Source organism: Gorilla gorilla, chromosome 6 (genome assembly GCF_029281585.2).
Source record: "Gorilla gorilla gorilla isolate KB3781 chromosome 6, NHGRI_mGorGor1-v2.1_pri, whole genome shotgun sequence".
In the NCBI taxonomy this organism is placed as follows: Eukaryota; Metazoa; Chordata; class Mammalia; order Primates; family Hominidae; genus Gorilla; species Gorilla gorilla.
In genome coordinates, this window is record NC_073230.2 from 117,435,556 (window position 1) to 117,458,168 (window position 22,613).

A 22,613-nucleotide genomic window follows, 5' to 3' on the forward strand; every position below is an offset into this window, starting at 1 on the left:
CAGAAGGGTTCTTGCAGCAAAGGCAGGATGAGCATCCAGACTCTCAACTCCACTCTTTGAACCACATCTCACAGCCTCTGTGAATTGATATTGCAAAGAAGCAATATGACTATCTGGGCAACAGGGTCTAGCTTTAGTTTTTATGTCTAAAACAAGGGGCACTAACCTTTGTTTCATTTTTCTTAAGAAATCAAAACATTCCATGTAAGGATTTATGTGACAAATAGATACAACAAAGATGAGTTTGTTTGGCATAAACAATGTTCCATGTAAGTGCATCTTACCAACTTCCATGAAATCCAGACAGTTCAAAGGAGTTAATAAGGTAAAACAAGCCTAACTTCTTTTTTTTTTTTTTTGAGATGGAGTCTCGCTGTGTCGCCTAGGCTGGAGTGCACTGGCGCTATTTGGCTCACTGCAACCTCCGTCTCTCAGGTTCAAGCCATTCTCCTGCCTTAGCCTCCCGAGTAGCTGGGACTATAGGTGTGCGCCACCATGCCGGGCTAATGTTTGTATTTTTATTAGAGACGAGGTTTCACCGTGTTGGCCAGGCTGGTCTTGGACTCCTGACGTCAGGTGATCTGCCTGCTTCGGCCTCCCAAAGTGCTGGGATTACAGGTGTGAGCTACTGCGCCAGGCAACTAACTTCTTATTTTTAAGCATACTGCTGCCAGGTGTATTCAAAGGCTAAAGGGGAGCTACATTATGAACAAAAATTAATTTTAAAATGACATTAGCCTTTTAACAACAGATTATTTAAATAGTTTATTTTTGTTAATGATAGGAATATCTCCTCAGTAAGTTCAAACCATTTTATAACAGGGAAGAATAAGCTAGTGTTAGATCTGGAAAAGTTAATATAGCATTATCTTGAAATTTCAGGGGTAAAAAGTGGTTGACTGGAACTTCACCTTTTTTAACCAAACAATGTTAAAATAAACATATTTGAATAGAAAACTGTATCTGGTTCTTTTTTATGTCAAATGTAAAATACTTTAATAGAGAAAATTCCATTTTTCTGCATCTATTTAGATGATATTACAATAAAAGGCAGTGTGGATTGGACAACGTAGCTAGTGAGAATATTAGGTAATGTAAATTTAAGAAGAAATTAGCTTTTCCATATGAAATAAAATCAATGATCACATAAATTCAACATGATTATGAGGACTAAAGTAAAAATACACAGTACAATATAGCTTTCGGTTTCTTGTTCGGCACATATATTAATATATTTTCAAACATCAAACAATATAACACCAATATCTACTAAAATCTACTAGCACAGTAAGGGTTACTAAAGCTTAGTTAATTATTAACATCTTAAAAGCCTAGTTCCCATATGAATTCTGTAACCAAGAATATTCTCTGTGCTATGCAAGCTGGTCGAAGCACCGTCTTTTTCAGGATTCTCCAGAATTCGTAAGTATTTCAAAGTCAACTCATGTCGAACCCCACAATTCCTTACTGCATGTGGTTGATCTTCTAAACAGGCCCTCATTTATGAGAACATAAGCATATACTCATCACAATTTTGAAAAGAATGGAAGTCCTTCATACATATCAGTTTTTAATTTTATCCAATCATTAATTTTCTGCAGAGTTGTTTTTTCTTGACTTAATATTTTTGCAACTTTTTTCATTTTTTGTTCATTTCTTTCTATGTATTTCAACCCTTCCAACTGCAGCTGATCCAGCTTTTCATTTCGACTTTCATCTAGAGGTATGTTTTCACACATTACAGGATTGAATCTAAAATAGGTGTCAGGAGGTAACAGGCCATCAAGCATTATATGGACTTCTGTTAAAGCAAAAAAGAAAAGGATAAGGGGATAAGAAAAGAGGGGATAAAGTGAGCAATGAACTGTTAATTTGTCTTTATTTAAAATTAACTTCTTTTTAGGCACATTACAAAGATTCACTAATTTCATTATTCAAACTGACAGTAGAAGTAATCCATAATAATGGGTAAAACTACAAGATAAAATTCATCTTCCAAAATACATTATTCTGTGAAATTAGTATACTTCTTCTATTCTCTCTGTGCTTTTGGTCATACTGTTCACCAATGCTGAAATGCCCTTTCCAACTTTCCTTTTTTTTGGGATCATCTTCATTGACATATCATTTACATCCAGTGCAATTCACCAATTTTAACTGTATAGTTTGACAAGTTTTGACAAATGTATACACTTGTGTAAGCACAACAATAATCAAGACATAGCCATTTCCATCACTGTAAAAAGTTCCTTTAAGCCTCTTTATAGTTGGTGCCCACTTTCCCTTTCCCAGAATTTCATACAAACAGAATCAAAAGTATCTACCTTCTTTTATGGACAAAATACTTTTGAGATTCATCCATGTTGTAGCATATATCAACAGTTCCTTTCTTTTCATTGCTAAATGGTGTTCCATTGTATAGATACAACACAATTTGTTCTCTGCAGTTCTGGTCTGGCTCTCTTCAGTTTTTAGCTACTAGAAATAACCCGATTATAAACATTTACACATAAGTCTTCATGTGCATATGATTGCATTTCCCTTGGGCAAAAACCTAGGAATAAAATTGCTGGTTCATATGGTAAAGGGTATGCTTATTTAAAAAAAAACCTGCCACGCTGTCTTCCATTTTTGTATTCCAACCACTAATATATTAGAGTTCTCACTGCTCTACATCTTTGCCCAAAGTTAGTATGTCAAGTCTTAAGTTTTGCATTATAGAGGTAGTGGTATCTTGTGGTTTAATTTTTATTTCCCTAATGACTAATTATGTTGAGAAGGTTTTCATGTACTTATTAGTCATCTGTATATCTTCTTTAATGAAGTGTCTGTTTAAATCTTTTGCCCAGTTTTTTCACTGAATTGCTGTGTCCTATATATATGACAGTGGTGCAATCATGGCTCACCGCAACCTCAAACTCCTGGGCTCAAGTGATCCTCCTGCCTCAGCCTCCCAAGTAGCTGGGACTACAGGTGTGTGCCACCATGCCCAGATAGTTTTTTATTTTTCTGTAGAGATGGGATCTCACTATATTGACCAGGCTGGTCTCAAACTTCTGGGCTCAACCGATCCACCCAAAGTGCTGGGATTACAGGTGTGAACCACCATACCCAGCCTATTATTTTTTATATATATACATACATATGTTATATGAGAATTCTCTATATATTTAGAACTTGATTATATATTATACCTCATGACGGGTCAGATACATGTTTTATCAATATTTTAGTGTACGACTTGCCTTTTCATTTTATAAAAAGTATCTTTTAAAGAGCAGAATTTATAATTTGAAGTCTAATTTATCTCTTTCTTTCCTTTCTGATTCATATTTTCTATGTCCTATCTAAAAAAATCTTTACCTACCCAAGGTCATTAAGATCTTCTCCAGCATATTCTTCTATATGTTTTATAGTTTCAGCTCTTAGATTCAGGCTTCCATCTAAGATCAGGAACAGCGTAAGATGTCTAGTCTCACACCTTCCAGTAAGCATTGTACTGGAGGGTCCTTTTCAGTGCCGTAAAGCATTAAAAGGAAATAAAGGGCATGTAGATTGAAAAGGAAGTAAAACTCTATAGACAACCTGGTTGCCTATGTTGACAATTTTGAGAAAGCTATAGAAAGCTACTAGAATAAGTGAGTTTAGCAAGTTTGAAGTTATATAAGGTCAATAAGAAAAATCAGTTGTATTTCTGCATATTAGCCACGAACGACTGTGATGCATTCCAAGTTACTTTTGTGTATGGTGCAAAGGGTCAAGGTCAACGCTGTGGATACAGGTATCTAATAGTCCCGGACCATTTGTTGAAAAGACTGTCCTTTCCCACTGAGTTACCTTAGCACCTTTGTAAAAAGTCTTTTGAGTTTACATGTATAAATCAATTTCTGGACTCTCTATTACATACCATTGATTTATATGTCTATCTTTATTCAAACACCACAGTTCCTTGCTTAATGTAGTTTTATAGTCTTTAAATCAGCAGATGTAAGTCCTCCAACTTTTTTTTCTTTTTCAAAATTGTGTCAGATATTCTAGGTCAGGGGTCCCCAACCCCTGGGCTGCACAGCAGGGGGTGAGTGGCAGGGCCAGTAAGCAAAGCTTCATCTGTATATACACCCACTCTCCATCGCTTGCATTACTGCCTCAGCTCTACCTCCTGTCAGATCAGTGGTGGCATGAGATTCTCATAAGACTGCAAACCCTATTGTGAACTGAGCATGCAAGGGATCTAGGTTGCGTGCTCCTTAGGTGAATCTAATGCCTGATGATCTGTCACTGTCTCCCATCATCCCTAGATAAGACCATCTAGTTGGAGGAAAACAAGCTCAGGGCTCCCAATTCTACATTATGGTGAGCTGTATACTTATTATATATTACAATGTAATAATACTAGAAATAAAGTACACAATAAATGTAATGTGCTTGAATTATCCCCAAACCATCCCTCCCCTCCCCGCCCCCATGTGTGGAAAAACTATCTTCCACGAAACCAGTCCTTGGGACCAAAGAGGTTGGAGACCACTATTCTGGGTCCTTTGCATATCCATATACATTTTACAGTCAGCTTGTTAATCTCTATCCCTCAAAAGCCTGCTTGGATTTTGACAGGAATTGTATTGAATCTATATATCAATTTGTGATGTGATTAACAATATTGAGATTTCCAATTCACGAACACAGTATATGTATTGATTTATTTAGGTCTTTAATTTCTCTCAGTAATGTTTTGTAGTTTTCACTGTTCAGATCTTGCACGTAGCCCACAAATTTTAGTTTCCTTGGCCTCCTTGAACTGCAAACTTTGTTTCCCCAACTCCCACTGAGACTACCCCACTTTTCTGGTGCTATAGAATAGAAATTATGCTATAGTGTAGAAACTCTTTTCAGGCAGCAAGCTGGACAATAATAGTGATGACCTCATTCATTCTCCTTTCAGAGATCACTGTCCTATGTTACCTGTTTTCTAAAGTCTGAAAATCATTGTTTTGTCTACTTTTCTAGTTGTTTAAGGTAAGAGGAAATATCTGGTCCCTAATATTTTATGATGTCCAGAACAGGAAGTCTTAACTCTCTTTTAAAATGTCCAAATCCTATACATCCTTTAAGACCCATATCAAGTCTACTTTATGTCTTATAAGCTGTCTACACCAGTCAAGTTTTCTCATTCCTTTTCTTAATTCATAATCTTAATCACTTACAATCATTTACCATTTATTTAGCAATTCACCACAGATTAAACCCTATAAAATTGTTGTTTTTGTAGGCCAACAGCAATTTAGTATTAGTAAGTGCATGTTTCAATATAATTCTTGTTATATCTTTTTCAAAGTTAACTAAGTTTATTAAATTTTTACTCATTTGTCTTATTAACTGGAGTGCAGGTACACTGAGGCAACATTTCATGTTTCTTGAAAATTCCAAATAAGCCCATTACATGGTTTGCACAAAGTACAGACTTAACTCTTATGAGACTGCCCGACTAAAGCCACTTGTCTCAGCAAATGGCTTATGGTAAGGATATTTTATTGAGCCATCAGAGAAATGTGAATCAAAACCACAATGAGATCCCACCTTACACCTGTTAGGATGGCTGTTATAAAAAAGACAAGAGATAATAGGTGTTGGCAAGGAACTGGGGAAAAGGAACCCTTGTAAACCATTTATAGGAATGTAAATTGGTAGAGCTAGTACAGAAAACAGTATGGAGGTTCCTCAAAAAATTAAAAAGAGAACTACCATATGATCCAGCAATCCCACTCCGGGTATATATCCGAAGGAAATGAAATCGTTATTTTGAAGGGATTGCTGCTCACCCATGTTCACTGCAGCATTATTCACAATAGCCAAGATATGAAAACAACCTGTGTCCATGGATGAATGAATGGATAAAGGAATCACAGTATATACACACACACAAGAATCCTATTCTGCCTTAAAAAAGAAGGAAATCCTGCCACTTGCGACAACATGGATGAACTTGGAAGATATTCTGCTAAGGGAACTAAGCCAGACACAGGAAAATGAGTAGTGCACAGTAACATTTACATGTGGAATCTAAAATAGTTGAACTAAAAAAAACAGAGGAGAATGGTGGTTGCCAGCACTGGGGAGTGGGGGTGGGGAGATGTTGGTCAAAGGGTACAAATTTTCAGTTATGACTACCTACTAGAGATCTGATGTACAGCATGGTAACTATAGTTAATAACAATGTATTAAGTTTTGTTTACTTTAAATTTGCTACGGGAGTAAATCTTAAGTGTTCTTACCAGGCACACACAAAATAGTAACTATGTCAGGTGACAGATATGCTTATTAGCTGGATTGTGGGAATCATTACACAAGGTATACTTATAATAAAACAACATGTTGTACAACTTAAATATATACAATTTTTATGTCAGTCTGACCTCAATAAAGCTGGGAGAAAAAGAGTATTTTACTGATCTGGCAACAAAATTTCAGATAGTGAAAAATCTAGCATATGAGCTTTTTTTTGGTTTTCATTCAATGAATAAAAGTCCTCAGTGGGGAGTTTAAGATTCTCACTTATGTTAATGACTTGGCCAATAATATGCTGATATGAAAAGAATGAGATTCAAATACAAGCAGCTGTTAAGTGGTAATAATTTTTTTTTAATTTAGTAAAACGTTTCACCCAATAATTAAAAACAAAATAGTAAAATGAGGAAATCTAAACCTCAAGGCAAGGCCCAGTGGCCCATGCTAGTAATCCTACCACTTCAGGAGGCCAAGGCAGGAGGATCACTTAAAGTCAGGAGTTCAAGACCAGCCTGGGCAACGGAGACCCCATCTCTACAAAAAAAGGTCTGAAAAATTAGCTGGGTGCAATGGTATGCACCTGTAGTCCCAGCTACTCAAGAGACTAAGGTGGGAGGACTGGTTGAGCCAGGAGTTTGAGGCTACAGTGAGCTATCATTGTCACTGCGTTCCAGCCTGGGCAACAAAGTGAGATCCTGTTTCTAAGAAACACACACACACACAAACACCTCAAGGCCAAAACCTGAAATTCAGTATACACTCACTGAATGCCTACTATATGCCAGGCACTGGAGTCAACAGCAAACTGGGTAAGTCAAAGTAAACTGGATAAATTCTTGCCTTGCATTCTTGTGGGACAGAAGGATAATAAGTAAATAATCAAATATGTAATATATTATTACAATGAGATAAATGCTGTAAGAGAAAAAGAAGCAGGCTAAGAAATTAGAGTGAGATGATAAGGAAAATGGAAAAGCAGTCAGGAAAGGTTTCTCTGAGGTCCCTCTGACATTTCAACAGAGACCTGAATGAAATAAGGGTCAAGTGCCTATCTGGGGAAATAGCCTTATAGAGAGAGAGTACAGCAACTGCAGAGGCCCTGAGGCAGGAGAGTTCTTGGCAAGTTTGGTGACACCAAGAATTATCCGGTGGCTGGACACACTGTAGAGAAGGTACACACTTGAAAGAGGGTTTTGAGAAGCAGACAAACATTATTTAATTTGTTTTTGTTTTTTTTTGAGATGGAGTCTTGCTCTGTAGCCCAGGCTAGAGTATAGTGGCACAATCTTGGCTCACTGCAACCTCTACCCCCCAAGGCTCAAGTGATTCTCCTGCCTCAGCCTTCCAAGGAGCTGGAATTACAGGTGCACACTACCATGCCTGGCTAATTTTTTGTATTTTTAGTAGAGATGGTGTTTTACCACACTGATCAGGCTGGTCTCAAACTCCTGACCTCAAGTGATCCAACCGCCTCGGCCTCCCAAAGTGCTGGGATTACTGGTGTGAGCCATCGTGCCCAACCTAATTTGCATTTTAAAAGGATGACTTTGGTCGCTGTATGAAGATTAAACTATAGGGGCAGCAAGAGTAAAAGCAAGAACACATTCTCATTCCAGTTTGCCTTGACAGTATTAAATAACTGAATGCCCTTTACTCTAAATCTTTGCTATCATGTATATGTTTGAACAAATCTGACTCCTTTTGTTGCTTTTCCCTTTCTTAACTGGCTTCAGAGTCTCCAACAAAATGTTGTGCTATCCAGCTTTAGGTACTTCTCCAACAGTAAGTTGGCAAAGGTAGCACTAGCTCTCAAATGGAAAACAGTCTCTGTTCTAGAGTCACCTAACGAGAAACAAGTGAGAAAGGAAAACAACAAAATGTTTCCTCCCATGTACTTCCTAAATCCACAATACAGACATATCATATGCCTTTGCAGTTAGGACCAACAAATGCCACCAAAAAACTGCTAGAATGCTAGAAGTTGAAGTATTTTAAAGCAGCAAACAAGACTAACCTTCTGTATCTGTAGCACTGTTGATAACATTAGAAAGTTTAGTTTTCAAGCTTGTGTATGTTACCGTGTTTCTCACATCACTCTCATAACGTCCAGTGCCCAGGGATACTATGCACTCTAACGGCACATCTGGCCAAAGACACTTACACTCATGCATAGCTAATGCTGAAGGGTTATTCAGAAGCAAACCTCCATCCTGCAAAATACAAGTTAAAAAAAGAAACTTTTAAAACTGACTCACGGGGAAAGCTGAACTATGTAATAAGCTAAATAAATTATTTAAAACCAAGAGGTTCCTTAAAAGTGCATTTCTTTTATAGACTACAGCTTCAAAAAAATCCATGCGAAGACTCATTGGTCTCATAAAGAAACTTTTTATTAAGTTTTCCTTTCCTATTATGAAAGTTCTTTGAACTTCTTAAATTGCTTTGCATATTTTGCTAAAAAATATTGAAATGAACGAAATTACTTTTCAAAGACACATTATCTTATTTAGTGGTTAATACAGGTTCTACTTAAAGCCTAACAGAAAAGAACTGTGGTTCTACCAAACAATTAAAATTAGTTCTTCTCTCACAAGTCAAATAAAACCAAATAATTCTAAGTTAGTTCAAATTCTATCAACAATACAATTTCAATGGATCACATTCATTATAATGCAGATATAATGTAAATAACAGAATAAACCTTATATTTCTAAGTATGTATCAATAATCAATATTATTTTGAAGACTTCAAAAGTAAACAAAGGTATTAATAAAATATGCTGATAGAGCACTATAAAAACGTAGTAGAGTAAAAGTAGATAAAATTATGGTCAAACTATAATAAAATGTATTGTAGAACCATATTAAAATATATTACATCATAAACATTATATTGTATTTAAAATCTGGAAAAATATGCTGAGCATGGTGGCTCATGCCTGTAATCTCAGCACTTTGGGAGGCCAAGGCAGGAGAATCGCTTGAGTCCAGGAGTTCAAGACCAGCCTGAGCAACATAGGGACACCTGGTCTCTACAAAAAAATAAACAAAATTAGCCAGGCATGGTGTACATGCCTGTAGTCCCAGCTATTCAGGAGGCGGAGGTGGGAGAATTGCTCGAGCCCGGGAGGTCAAGGCTGCAGTGAGCTGAGATCACACCACCGCACTTTAGCCTGGGCGACAGAGCAAGACCTTGTCTCAAAACCAAACCAAAATAAACCAAATAAAATCTAGAAAAACATATCTGATTTAAAATGTTTTAAGTGACTGCTCAGCCTCCTTCTCCTGTTCAGCTCCCATCCATGCCAGTTAACCGTCCGCTGAGTACACGGAAAGGCACTTCTTCAGTGGTAAACCACCTGAATAAACTCGAATGATTTTTGATGTCACTGGTGCTTGGCATCTCCTTGGAATCAGCACTATCACTGCTGAGAATTGTAACAGACCTTGGAATTACCCTAGTTCAGTCTCCCACATATAGCCTTAAACAGTTTTTGACAGAATACTTAAACATTTTCAGTAATATGGTGCATACAACCTTGTAAAGCAGCTCATTTCATTGTAAAATATTTTAATTTTTCAGATTATACAGTAAAATTAACTTTTTTGGTATGCAGCTCTATGAACCTCAATGCATATAGATTTGTGTAAATATTACCACAATCAAGATACAGAATAGTTCCATCACCCCCAAAAACTCTCTCATGCTATGTCTTTGTAGGCACCCCTCCTCCCACCCATAACCCTTGACAACCACTGATCTGTTTTCTGCCAATACTAAGGAGGTCATAGAAATGGAATAATACAGTATGGGACTTCTTTAAACTGCCTTCTCTTTCTGAGCATGTCATTGAGACTAATCCAAGTAGTTGCATGTATCAATAGTTTACTCCTTTTTACTGCTGATTGCATGGATGTACCACACAGTTCATGCATTCATCCACTGTAGGACCTCTGGGTTGTTTCCAGCATTTGACCGTCACGAATAAAAAAGTTGCTATAAACATGTGAGTACAGGATTCTGCATGGACATAAATTTTCATTTCTCTAGAGTAAATACGAGTGCAATCGTTGGAGCATATTGTAAGTATACGTTTAACTTTATAAGAAACTGCCAAAACATTTTCAAAGTGGTTGTCCATTTTGCGTTCCCACCATCAATGTCTAAAAGTTCCAGTTGCTCTGCATCTTATTACAGTAATACTTGGTACTGTCCGTATTATTTTAACCACTTCAACAGATATGTGATGGCATTTCATCATTGTTTTAATTTGTGATTCTCCAATGCCTAATGATGCTGGATGTCTTTTCACACCCTCATTTGCCATCCCTTTATCCTCTGCTGAAGTGTCTGTTCAAGTCTTTGGCTCACATTGTTAAATTCTGAGAGTTTCTTATATATTCTAGATATAACTCCTTTGTTGGACATGTGAATTTGCAAGTATTTTCTTCCCGTATGTCGCTTGTCTCCTCATCTTCTTGGCAGTATATTTGCAGAGCTAAATTTTTAATTTTGATGAAGTCCAGTTTATCAATTTTTAAATTTCATGTATGATGATTTCAGTATAATTGTAGGAAGTCTTCCCCTAACCCAGGTCACCAAGTTTTTCTTCTAAAAGTTTCATAGTTTTGTTTTACATTTAGAACTACGATCCATTATAAATTATCTTTGTATAATGTGTGAGATTTAGGTCACAATTTCTGGGGTGTGTTTGTGTGTGTGGTGGGGGTCTAGGGGAAAAGACAGGGAGAGAGAAAGATGACCAATTGTTTCAACACAATTTTTGCTGAAAAGACTATCCTTTCTCCACTGAATTGCTTTTGTATCTTTGTCAAAGATCAAATGGCCATATATGTATGAGTCTATTTCTGAACTCTCTATTTAATTCCATTTATCTACATATCTGTCTTTATGCAAATACCACTCTGGTACAGTAGCCATGACTACTGTACCTTTAGAGTAAGTTTTTAAATTGACTAGTGTGATTCCTTGAAACTTTTTATTCTTTTAAAATTGTTTAGGCCAGGTGCAGTGGCTCATGCCTGTAATCCCAGTACTTTGGGGAGCTGAGGCAGGTGGATTGCCTGAGCCCAGGAGTTCAAGACCAGCCTGGACAACATAGCGAAACCTCGTCTCTACTAAAAATACGAAACATTAGCTGGGGGTGGTGGTGCACACCTGTAGTCCCAGCTACTCAGGAGGCTGAGGCAAGAGAATCACCTGAACCAGGGAGGCAGAGGTTGCAGTGAGCTGAGATTGTGCCACTGCACTCCGGCCTGGGCACCAGAGCGAGACTCTGTCTCTAAATAAATAAATAATAAAATAGTTTAAACTATTCTCATTCCTCTGCCCTTCCATATAAATTTTAGAATCTGACTATAATTTTTGAAAAGTCCTACCAGAGTTTTGATTGGCATTGCATTATATTTATGGATCACTTCAGGAATAACTCACATCTTTACCATGTAGCATCTTTCAATAATGGTATGCCTTTCCATTTCTTTAGGTCTTCTTTTATTTCTTTCATCTTCTGTTTTCAACATACAGATTCCCTATGTTTTGTTAGATTTATATCTAAGTGTTTAATTTTTTGGATCTACTGTAAACTGTACTGCTTTTGTTACAATTCTGGTTTCCAATTATTCTTTGCTTGTATACAGGAATATAATTGATTCTCCCAAGTAGTTTTCTTTGTGGAAAATCATCTACCCCCACCATTAGTGCTCTGGCTTAAAGGTCCCATTAAAAACATCATGTAGGATTTTGCCCTACTAATGAAGCATACTACTGTTACTAAAATTTCTCATGGAATGTGAAGAACACTCTTGATCTTTTCACAAATTTATGCTCAGTTATTTTAGAGGGAGTGGTAGTATTTTGCAAACCATAGATTATGATAACTCTTCATTTCTGGCATTACAAAATAACTTTCTCAAAAACTTGTATCCCAAATAATACTCTGGTTGGATCAATAAGATCACATTAGGAGGCAGCTATTAATACATAGAAATGTTCCTAAATACTAACAACACTTCCCAGAGAAAGTTAATTGGCTCTTTAGTTATAGAATAGCCAGTCTGAGGCTAACAGACCTTTATTATGGCAAATGTCATTTATCACCAATGTGTAGCTTTGTGATACCCTTGAGATAACTGGGATATACAGGGCTGTGTTGACGTTCAGAAAAGCAGTTTGCCACGTCTTTTTATTGCTTGCTCTATTCTCCATTTTAGCATGGGTGGTTTGTTGCCACATTTACTTCAAAAACCTATTCATCCAACTACTCTTCAAAGTCACGCATTGAACTTCGTTATCAAAATAAATGGAATCATATAGTGTAAGTTTTTTGGGTCTGGTTTCTTTTACTTAGAAGAATGCTTGTGAGATTCATCTATGTCTCTGTGAATGCCAGTAATTCATTCCTTTTTATTGCTGAGTAATATTTCATTGTTTGAATATACCATAGTTTATCCATTCACCAGTTAAAAAGAACTATTTTTAAATTTAGCTATCTTTATACATTTGTTGAAAGTCATAAATTGGATAGGTATTTATATTTGTATTGCTGAGCTTTGTAAAAATCTACTTAGATTCCTTCAATGCAGGTGGTAATAATTAAGCTATTTCCTAAAGGCTTTCTCAAGTACAAATTTTAACTTAATCCTTTCAACTTTTTCCTTTGTTTTCAATTAACAGATCATTAGAATGATACTTATCCCACAACAGAGGTAACATTTAATTTCTAATTTGGCAGAAAAGTTTTTTTTTACTAAACCATTTAAATCTTAAATTTTATATTTGTTATACTCTGTGTAACTTCTAATCAAGTAGGTATTTTAGAGGAAACACATTTTCATTATATAAAAGCCTATATAAGGATGATCAGAAAAGACAAAAAAGGGAAAAGATGAAGAGGCAAACAAATTTTAGCAAGAAACGATAACTGCAAAATCAATCCCAAATCAAAAAACTGGCAGGTTTCCTGTAGTTTTGCTAACCATTTTTCAAAGCAGATTTCTGTTCCTTCAACTTTACTCACTTTTTATCAAAAAAGTACAGCAGTTAAGGTTTCTGGGCTCACTCTAATCTAGTGGTGAGGCATACTATCTTTTAAGCTCTGCTTATAGTTAGCCTACTCTTGTCAGATGGCTATTCTATCAGTAGGTCATTGGGCTAATATTAGGTCCATGGTAGTTCCTGTAGACCACATCCTGTTAATTTTTTTTCTTTTTTTGGTAGAGACAGGGTCTCACTTTGTTGCAGCAGGCTGGTCTTGAACTCCTGAGCTCAAGCGATCCTCCAGCCTCAACCTCCCAAAGTGCTGGGATTACAGGTGTAAGCCACTGTATCTCAGCACTACAATCTATTTCCAAAACATTTTTATCACCCACACTCTGTAACCATTGAGGAATCACTCCCCATTTTCCCTTCCTCATCCCATTTTCTATCCCTAATCAATGACCCATTTTTTATACATCAAGTCTGATGACAACTTCTTTGTTAAGCTGACCCTGACAGAATAAATCACCTCTACAGTACTTCTTAATCCTGTACATATATTGATGATTAAATTTTCACCTCATTCTATAACTGGGTTTACATTCTTTTTGTCTGAACTATTTGAGGGCAGGATCCAGGAAGCACAAACAATATGCCAACTATGGTTAAAAATCTTTATATCCTTCCCAGCTAGCACAGTGCCTAACACTGAGTAAGCACTCACTACATTTCTGTCCAGTTATAATGAAAATTATTAATTGTGGTTTGGTATAGGCATAATTTGGCAGGTGTTGGGGAGGCTCTTTCTGCTAAAAACACTCTTTACCTGGAATGTTTAAATAAAAATTTCATAATTTATTTATGTTTATGTACCCTAAGCTCTGAACAAAAACTTTTATGATGTAAATAAAGCCTGGTAGGAATAATATGTATATCAGAATTGGTCATCAAAACCTCTAGTGTAAACTAATTTATCAGATTCTTTCTCCAAAGACAGGAATGAACAATTTAATTTTGAAGGTGGAGATGGAAAGAGAGAAGGAATAATTTTGTTTAAAAAGTAGTACTTCCATGTACATATTATGCTACTACTTGGGCAGATAGGGAGAGATTGGGAGCTACTCACAAAGAATTCTTCTCACTTTATAATTTTCTAGGACTTGTAATGAACCTTATAAATGTTGTAATAATCTTCTTCTTATAGTCAAAGGCAAATGAATCTCCCCATTCACCTACACATAACTCTTAATTATATCACTACTTTCAATAATTGCTCAAATAGAATATTAATTAACCTCTACTACAATGGATACCAAGTAACTACATTAAAACATATGTCAGATGTGACAGCTAAAAGGGATTTTCAAAATGAGACTGGTAATAATTGAATATAATTATTAAAAGAATTTAGGATGATAAGGTTGTAGTACTATACTTTAAACTTGGCAAAACTTCTGAGTGGTTAGAAAGAATTAGGACTTTGCTTGAACGTTTTCTTTGTTTAAGCAACCAAGATCATTCACACCTTAAAATATTCCCATCAATCTTCTGAGTTGTCATTTGAAGTGAAAAATATCCCATTTCTTCTTCAAGTCTTGGAAGAGAATACAGAGTAAGAAAAATATTTCCTTAAGTAGGTTTCTTAGGCTCTAGATTCCATTTTAATATTTTTATTAATTAAATGTGCCAATGTTTCCGAAGCTTATTGATTTATATGAAAGCACATTTTTTGCCCATGTGGCAATATGCTTTACATTAAAATTTATGTAAATTATAAATAACATTTATTTATTCAAATAACCTTAAGAAACTATTTTAATCTGTGGCTCAAAATAAGTTAAAGGATTACGGTCATCAATATAAAAATGTCTAAGCGTGAACAGAAATATCACTAATCTATCTGAAATGGAAAAGGAACCACTGAATTACTTTGGTAATATATATTCAACAGTACTGAATTAAACTTTAGAACTACTTTCTTTTGGATAAAGAATAAAGAGCAAATGAAATAACTTCTTTTGAAGTGTGGAAAACACAAGATCCCCAAATGTAATTATTTAGTATTTGAGATTTTCACTAATTGGCATAACTGCAAGTTTGTAGCACTATTAAGGTTATAACTTAAAAATTCTATTATATTTTACATACACTGTCTAAATTATTTCTCAATTTATGACATGGTACATAAGAATAGGGGAAATCGTTGTTAAAAATAGTAAGCCACATATTAAAATAAAAATTTTATTTTGACCAATAAGTCCTGAAATCAGTATCAGAAACTCAGCAGCCAGTACTTTCTGCCCAGAGGGGGTGGAAGAAAGAGAAGAAAGGCAAGAAGGGGAAGTGCCTTAAATAATTCAACAATGACTGATTCTGCAAAGTAAGAAATGGTTTGAACTGACCCCAAAGACAAAGGAATCCTATTTTAATCTCTTAACTACAAATATTATATTACTTAAAGATTAAAAAGAAAATAGGAATAGCTGGCCATAACATTTTAAAATATATATAAGCTATTGTATCAAAATGAGATAAAATTGATAAAAATGTTTTAGTTTAAATGATCCATTAGAAAGTTTTGAAGTTTATATTGCTGACATGTTGTTTATATAGATCTATGTATGAGTTTTTGAATGCCGTCTTAATATCTCTGTCAACAGTGTAAGATTTTTTTCTCAACAGATATCTGACCAAATAAAGAGAGTAGACGTACTTTAGGGACTAGAGAAAAACGTCAAGATTCCTCTCATTCTACTCCATCAAATGAGACTAATTTTAAATGAGACATAATATAAAAAATTATATATAAAAATGCAAGCTTTCAAAGTATCAGCTCTAAAGCTTTATTAGCATTTAGTGTAAGTTATGAATTAAGATTTCCATAAAGAGTTGGAAAAACTTGACAGAGGAAAAGCATAAATGAGTTTACATAAAAAGAATTTCCAGAAATAATATTCACTTTTACAGATAGTGTAAACATGAATTTAAAAGAGTATAATTACAGACAACATCCTAACTCTGTAACTTAACAGCTGTGATGCTAGTCCAGTTACTTAACTTTTCCTAAGGTGCGAATTCCTTGTTTGTAAAATGGAAATAACTCTACCTCATAAGAGGCAAGGATTAAATGAGATAATGCATGCATAGCACTAAATAAGTGTCTGGCACACAGCTAACTTAATGAGTATTTACTATTATTTTACTGTATCCCTTTCTTCAAAATATGCCCACCCAAACTGTCAAGCAGACTGGGTTCTGCATTTTCAGGGAGTGTATATCGTTTTTAATTTTTATCATGTTTGGAAAGCTAATCATACATACTCTCACTTTTCCATCATAAAATTATCATAATGGGCTACGAATCACACTATATAGAACACAAAAACTTTCTTAAAATATGTTTGCATGTCAGAGGCTTGTTAAGAAAAACAACAAATAAAAATATCCTAAATTGTTCTTCTTTTGACATATGAAGACACAAAGAAGAAAGTCTCCTAGGTTGATCCTTCTGAAGATCAATGACATTTAATAAGTGCTGATTCTTTTAATCATGTAAAATTAAAAAAAATAAGACATACAAGTCAACTTACTTGATGAAGATCATTTCCCAATGCATATTCTGCAAAGTAGCCTGGAGCAGCAGATGAGGCTCTAATGGCCTGCCACATTTTATACTGACAGCCTCCCAAATAATGAGAGTTGATTCCAGGAAAATGACCATAGTTTCTGAACACAAAAGCTTTGGGTGTTATCCCTCTATTTACTATGGTACTTACAGCAGCTACCTAGTGAATGAAAAAGTGAACAATTCCATCGTTAACAGTAATATATTTGGGATCTGTAAAAATTATATGCTATTTAGTAGTATGAATGAACAATCTACAACTATACGTGTAACAAATATAATGATGAAAAAAGAGAATCAGATCTTTTTAAACAGGCATTTCTTTGTGGGATAATAGATATAAAGACTGAAGGAATTCTGAGAAATTTATTATGAGAATAATAATAAAAGAGATTTATTTGACCATTACTCAATTTGATTAAAAAATATTCAAAAAGGCAAACATTTCTAGACCTTTACATAATAATTGACAAAACAGTAGTAATGAATAAAAACTGCTTAAAGGCTGGGCACAGTGGCTCACGCCAGTAATCCCAGCACTTTGGGAGGCCGAGGAGGGTGGATCACTTGAGGTAAGGAGCTCAAGAGCAGCCTGCCCAAAATGGTGAAACCCCATCTCAACTAAAAATACAAAATTAGCTGGACATGATGGCAGGTGCCTTCCAGCTACTCGGGAGGCTGAGGCAGGAGAACTGCTTGCCCAGGAGGTGGGGGTTGGAGTGAGCCGAGATCACGTCACTGCACTCCAGCCTGGGTGACAAGAGTGGGACTCTGTCTCAAAACAAACAAAAAAAAACTGCTTCAAGATAAGCACACTATTTTCATAATATCACTTACAAATTAGTCTTTGTTTCTGTGCTCTTTGAAAGTATTTTGACTTCAATAACTCTGAAATGTAACACTACACAATCAATGCTTTCAGGTCACAATTATTAAAACCTGGTAGTCGGGTAATGTTTATTAAAAAACTATAATGTCAACCATCTCAGGTCTCAAATTTTATCACTGTCAGTTAAATTTACATGAAATGTGCTGTTTTATTAATGATCTGTAATACAAACTTAAGAGGCTGACAGGTATTGATGAGGCCAAAGTTAGTGTCCTGTGCCAAGTCCTGCCAATTGTTTTGATATTTAATAAACAAAGGTCACATGCCAAATTCCTGTGAGTAATCCAAGTCTGTCTCTAGGCCACTATGGATAGGCGTTGGCCATATACTAAAATCCAGAGTCTTTCTATAGTTGGCATATAAATATGGTTGGATTAAGAAAACATATGAGTGGCTCTCCATTTATCATGATGATTTACTTCTTAAGATGGCTAAAGTTCCCCATAACTTTTATTCAAAACTGACAACTTCATAATTTAAACCAAGCAAACAAACAAGGAGCCTTGGAGATACAGGGGAACAAGCAAGAAGCATAGAGTGCACCCTAGTGTCCTCTCAAAAAGAGCTAAGTCATCTCCTCATCACAGCCTCTGAGGCCCTGCGTCTGATCTAATCGGCCTACAGCTCCAGCCTCGTTCCACATGCAGCCCTTGGATTCCGAGGCACTAATCTTTAAGAACTCTATCATTTCCTGGAATTCTCTATAACTCTTCCTGCAGAGGCCATTCCCTTCGCCAGGAATGCTCCTACTCAATGGCCTTCACATTGACATCTCAAATCTCACTTCCTTAAATTAGCTGTCCCTCATGTCTCTTTAAAAATATGCTTTCAAAGAACTGCTTTTATGCTCCATAGCACTTATGTATTTCAGGGAAACTATTACATGTCATCTGTGTGATTATTTCATTAATACCTATGTTGCCCTACAGAGCTGTGAACCCCATGTCTGCATTTGCCCACAAATGAATCCAAAGTGCCTAGCAGTGGGTGTATAATTAATACTTGCAGAATGAATCAAAGTATGAGTATGCCATAGTTAAGAGCAACAGAAAGAGCTGCACTTGTTTGATTTTTCATGGTTACAGTTTGTTATCTGAGAATAAATACAAGCTGCATGAACTTTCTAGGCACATAAATTCTATTCTTTAAACAAGTAATATTAAACAGAACTCAAGCAACACTCAGATCATTGGGTTTCAAACACACAAATAAATGAAGAGCCACATTGAGACACATCTAAGTGACATTACAATTTTAATGGGGATTCAATTTGTATAATAATATAATCTAATATAGTCATGCATTGCATATCAATGTTTTGGTCAATGATGGATCGCATATACAACAGTGGTCCCATAAGACTATAAACGGGCTTCTATGCTGTATTTTTCACTGTATCTTTCTATAGATATTTTTTATCTAGATATTTGTATATATATAGATACGTAAGTATTCTTATCATTGTGTCACAATTGCCTACAGTATTCAGTATAGTCACCTGCTGTACAGGTTTATAGCCTAGGAACTATAGGCTATACCATTTAGCCTACATGTGTAGTAGGCTATACCATCTAAGTATGTCTAAGTACACTCTATAATACAGGTTTATAGCCTAGGAACTACAGACTATACCATTTAGCCTACATGTGTAGTAGGCTATACCATCTAAGTATGTCTAAGTACACTCTATAATACTTGCACAATGACAAAATAATCTAATGACACACTTCTCAGAATGTATCCCTACCATTAAGTGATGCATGATTGTATTGTATCTAAGAGGCATATAAAATTTCTCTTTAAAAATCTAGGGTAAGAAGGCTGGGCGCGGTGGCTCACGCCTGTAATCCCAGCACTTTGGGAGGCTGAGGTGGGCGAATCACGAGGTCAGGAGATCGAGACTATCCTGGCTAACATGGTGAAACCCTGTCTCTACTAAAAAATACAAAAAATTAGCCGGGCGTGGTGGCGGCTGCCTATAGTCCCAGCTACTTGGGAGGCTGAGGCAGGAGAATGGCGTGAGTCCGGGAGGCGGAGCTTGCAGTGAGCCGAGATTGTGCCACTGCACTCCAGCCTGGGCGACAGAGCAAGACTCCGTCTCAAAAAAAAAAAAAAAAAACTAGGGTAAAAAATGTCATAATGTTCCTTAAATCACTAGATTTGATTTTTAAAATTATGATGAAATAATTCTTCCTTATTTTCAGTCCATCTTTCATGTTCTTCCATTTCTGGTATAGTTTTACTGAATTTATAAAAGGTATAAGGATGATATCCCATCTCTTCATAGAATGACTCAATATATAAAGAATTAATATAATCTGTAATACCTTAATAAAAGGGCCCTCAGGGCTGGGCATGATGGCTCATGCCTGTAATCCCAGCACTTTGGGAGGCCAAGGCGGGCAGATCACCTGAGGTTGGGAGTTTGAGACCAGCCTGACCAACATGAAGAAACCCTGTCTCTACTAAAAATACAAAAAAATTAGCCAGGCGTGGTGGTGCATGCCTGTAATCCCAGCTACTTGGGAGGCTGAGGCAGGAGAATCACTTGAACCTGGGAGACGGAGGTTATGGTGAGCCGAGATCGTGCTATTGCACTCCAGCCTGGGCAATAAGAGTGAAACTCTGTCTCAAAAAATAAAAATAAAATAAAATAAAACGGCCCTCAGGACAAGTGCTTTCACCAGACCTTCAGATGGAACTAGGTGTTATATTTAAGAGACTCTAAGCTTACCTTAGGACATGTGGGGTTTCTTGCTGTTTCAATCATCAGTGCAGATCCCATCCTATCCCTTTATTAAAGGAGAAAAAAATAAGTTATATCAAAATGACTTTATCTCCTAACAACCAGGAAACATACAGTATGCAATTACTATTTGTCCATGGCTTTGTCAAAGTGCTATGAAGGAAAAAATGTAAGACTCTCCTCTAGGAGGCTTATAATCCCATTAATGCACATGAAACAATATGCAGTTATTCATCAACCTCTGATTCAAACTGCAAGTATCTATAGTTCTGAGGTGGAGCAACGAACAGAGGGGCAGTAACTGGAAAAGATGCAGGAAGGTTGCTGGAGGAAGACACTGAAAGACTGCAAGGCAACATATTTAAAGCTAGGACATGTACAGATTAAAGGCACAAAGGCAAAATAAATCTGTTGTTTTCAGGGTCCTGCCAATAGGATAAAGGAGCTGTGTTGAGATAAGACCGCAGAAGTATGCACGGGCTAGTTAGAGTAACCAGGTGAGGACAATGAGACTTTAAGCTTGTTTTATTTGGTAACAGCCAATGTCATCAAGAAAATGGCTTTGAAAATAATCAGAGTTGGCATTTGAATTACTATGACATTACAGAAATTGTCCTTGGGCAGCAATTTTTGCAATTCCATAATAAGAGAATTTTATTTCAATGCAGACTTTTCCAGACTTAAAAATTATGTATTTTCCCTATATTGAATACAAAGACTATGGTTTCACCAGCCTTCCTCATGAGTAAAACCATTTTCTAATGTGTTTTTCAAACAATACTCGTGTTTCCCAACTAGAATATTAGTGAACTTCATAAAAAGAATATTTACAAACTGCTCAGTGATCTACCCTTTATAAGCTTTAATAAATATCAATGTAAAATACTTTCCAAAATGGACAAGATCTTTTGTCTTTCCCAACCTGATCCATACATTTCTACTACATGAAGATCAATGCATTTTATCTTTTTAAGGTTCTTTGTCTTTTCACAGAATTCTTACTGTAAAATTACAAGAGAAATCCTAGGAGCATGCTGATTTCACACTTTTCGGCAAAGTTCATATTTATTTATTTTTATATTTGTTTAATTCTTGGTTTTATCACAACCTAAAATGCTTTTAGTGAATTAACTTATGAATATAAACTTGTAAAAAAAGCAATGGTAATTGTTTATTTCCGAGATGTCAAATATGAAAAAAAATCAACATGCCTAGATTCTACTGATGGCATAAAATAGTTCCCTTAAAATAACACAAAATTATCACAGCAAAATAAATAAATAAATAAAAGTCCTCTCAATAAACAATGGGGGAAAAATGCTACGACAAAAAAAAGGCCAGAAGGTAGATATAGAAGAATATTAACAATACTGGCACCCAGTGAATCACAGTCCTGGTATCCATGTCGTTGTATACAGTCTCTTCCTATACAGACTCTCGGTTGGCATGGCTTTCATCCATGTGACCTCAACAAACATACCATTAAACTGAGGCTTGATAAGTGCTTATGCACTGGGGCTTGCTCTCTGGGAACTCTGAAACCACAATGATGAGACGAAGCTTGGGTGAGAATGACCAGGTGGAGAGAGAGGCTTCCCAGGCCCATTGGTAGAGCCACCAAGTGAGCTCACGCAAGAACAGAAGAAACACCCAGTCAAACCACAGAGTCATGAGACTAAATCATCATTGTTTTAAGCCACTAAGTTTTGGAGTAGCTTGTTCTGCAGCAAAGGCTGAGTTTGAAAAAGCAGAGAAAGAAGAAACAACTAACGACACTGATAAAATTTATCAATGCCATGATTAAAAATAAAGAAGTTGCCAGAAGAGCAAAAATGAGACAGCAATACATAAATATACAAAGATACTCTCATAAGTAACAAAAGGAAAAAATTTCATAGTAGAGAAGCTGGTTTTAGAATAAATTTTTAAATTTTCATTAAATAATAAAAAGTATTGATTGTATGAATACTGGGAATAGATATGAATTTTATATATATATATATATTTTGAGACGGAGTCTCGCTCTGTCGCCCAGACTGGAGTGCAGTGGTGCGATCTTAGCTCACTGCAA

The 22,613-nt window shown here is 35.9% G+C and overlaps 1 protein-coding gene across 4 annotated transcripts in view; it reads right to left on the reverse strand.

Moving 5' to 3' along the window:
• Positions 1-752: 752 nt before the first annotated feature.
• Positions 753-22,613, reverse strand: part of PNPLA8 (patatin like domain 8, phospholipase A2) — a 55,447-nt gene continuing 33,586 nt past the window's right edge. For 2 of the 4 annotated variants that reach the window (XM_031012747.3, XM_055347448.1), the window contains exons 7-10: positions 20,531-20,588; positions 16,873-17,067; positions 8,297-8,492; positions 753-1,801 (exon numbers count right to left, since the gene is read on the reverse strand). In XM_031012747.3, the coding sequence (XP_030868607.1) occupies positions 1,527-1,801; positions 8,297-8,492; positions 16,873-17,067; positions 20,531-20,588 (724 nt within the window). In that variant the 3' untranslated portion in view covers positions 753-1,526. The remainder of the gene's footprint in view (positions 1,802-8,296; positions 8,493-16,872; positions 17,068-20,530; positions 20,589-22,613) is intronic. The other 2 variants (XM_055347449.2, XM_063708726.1) reach the window with 1 other exon arrangement.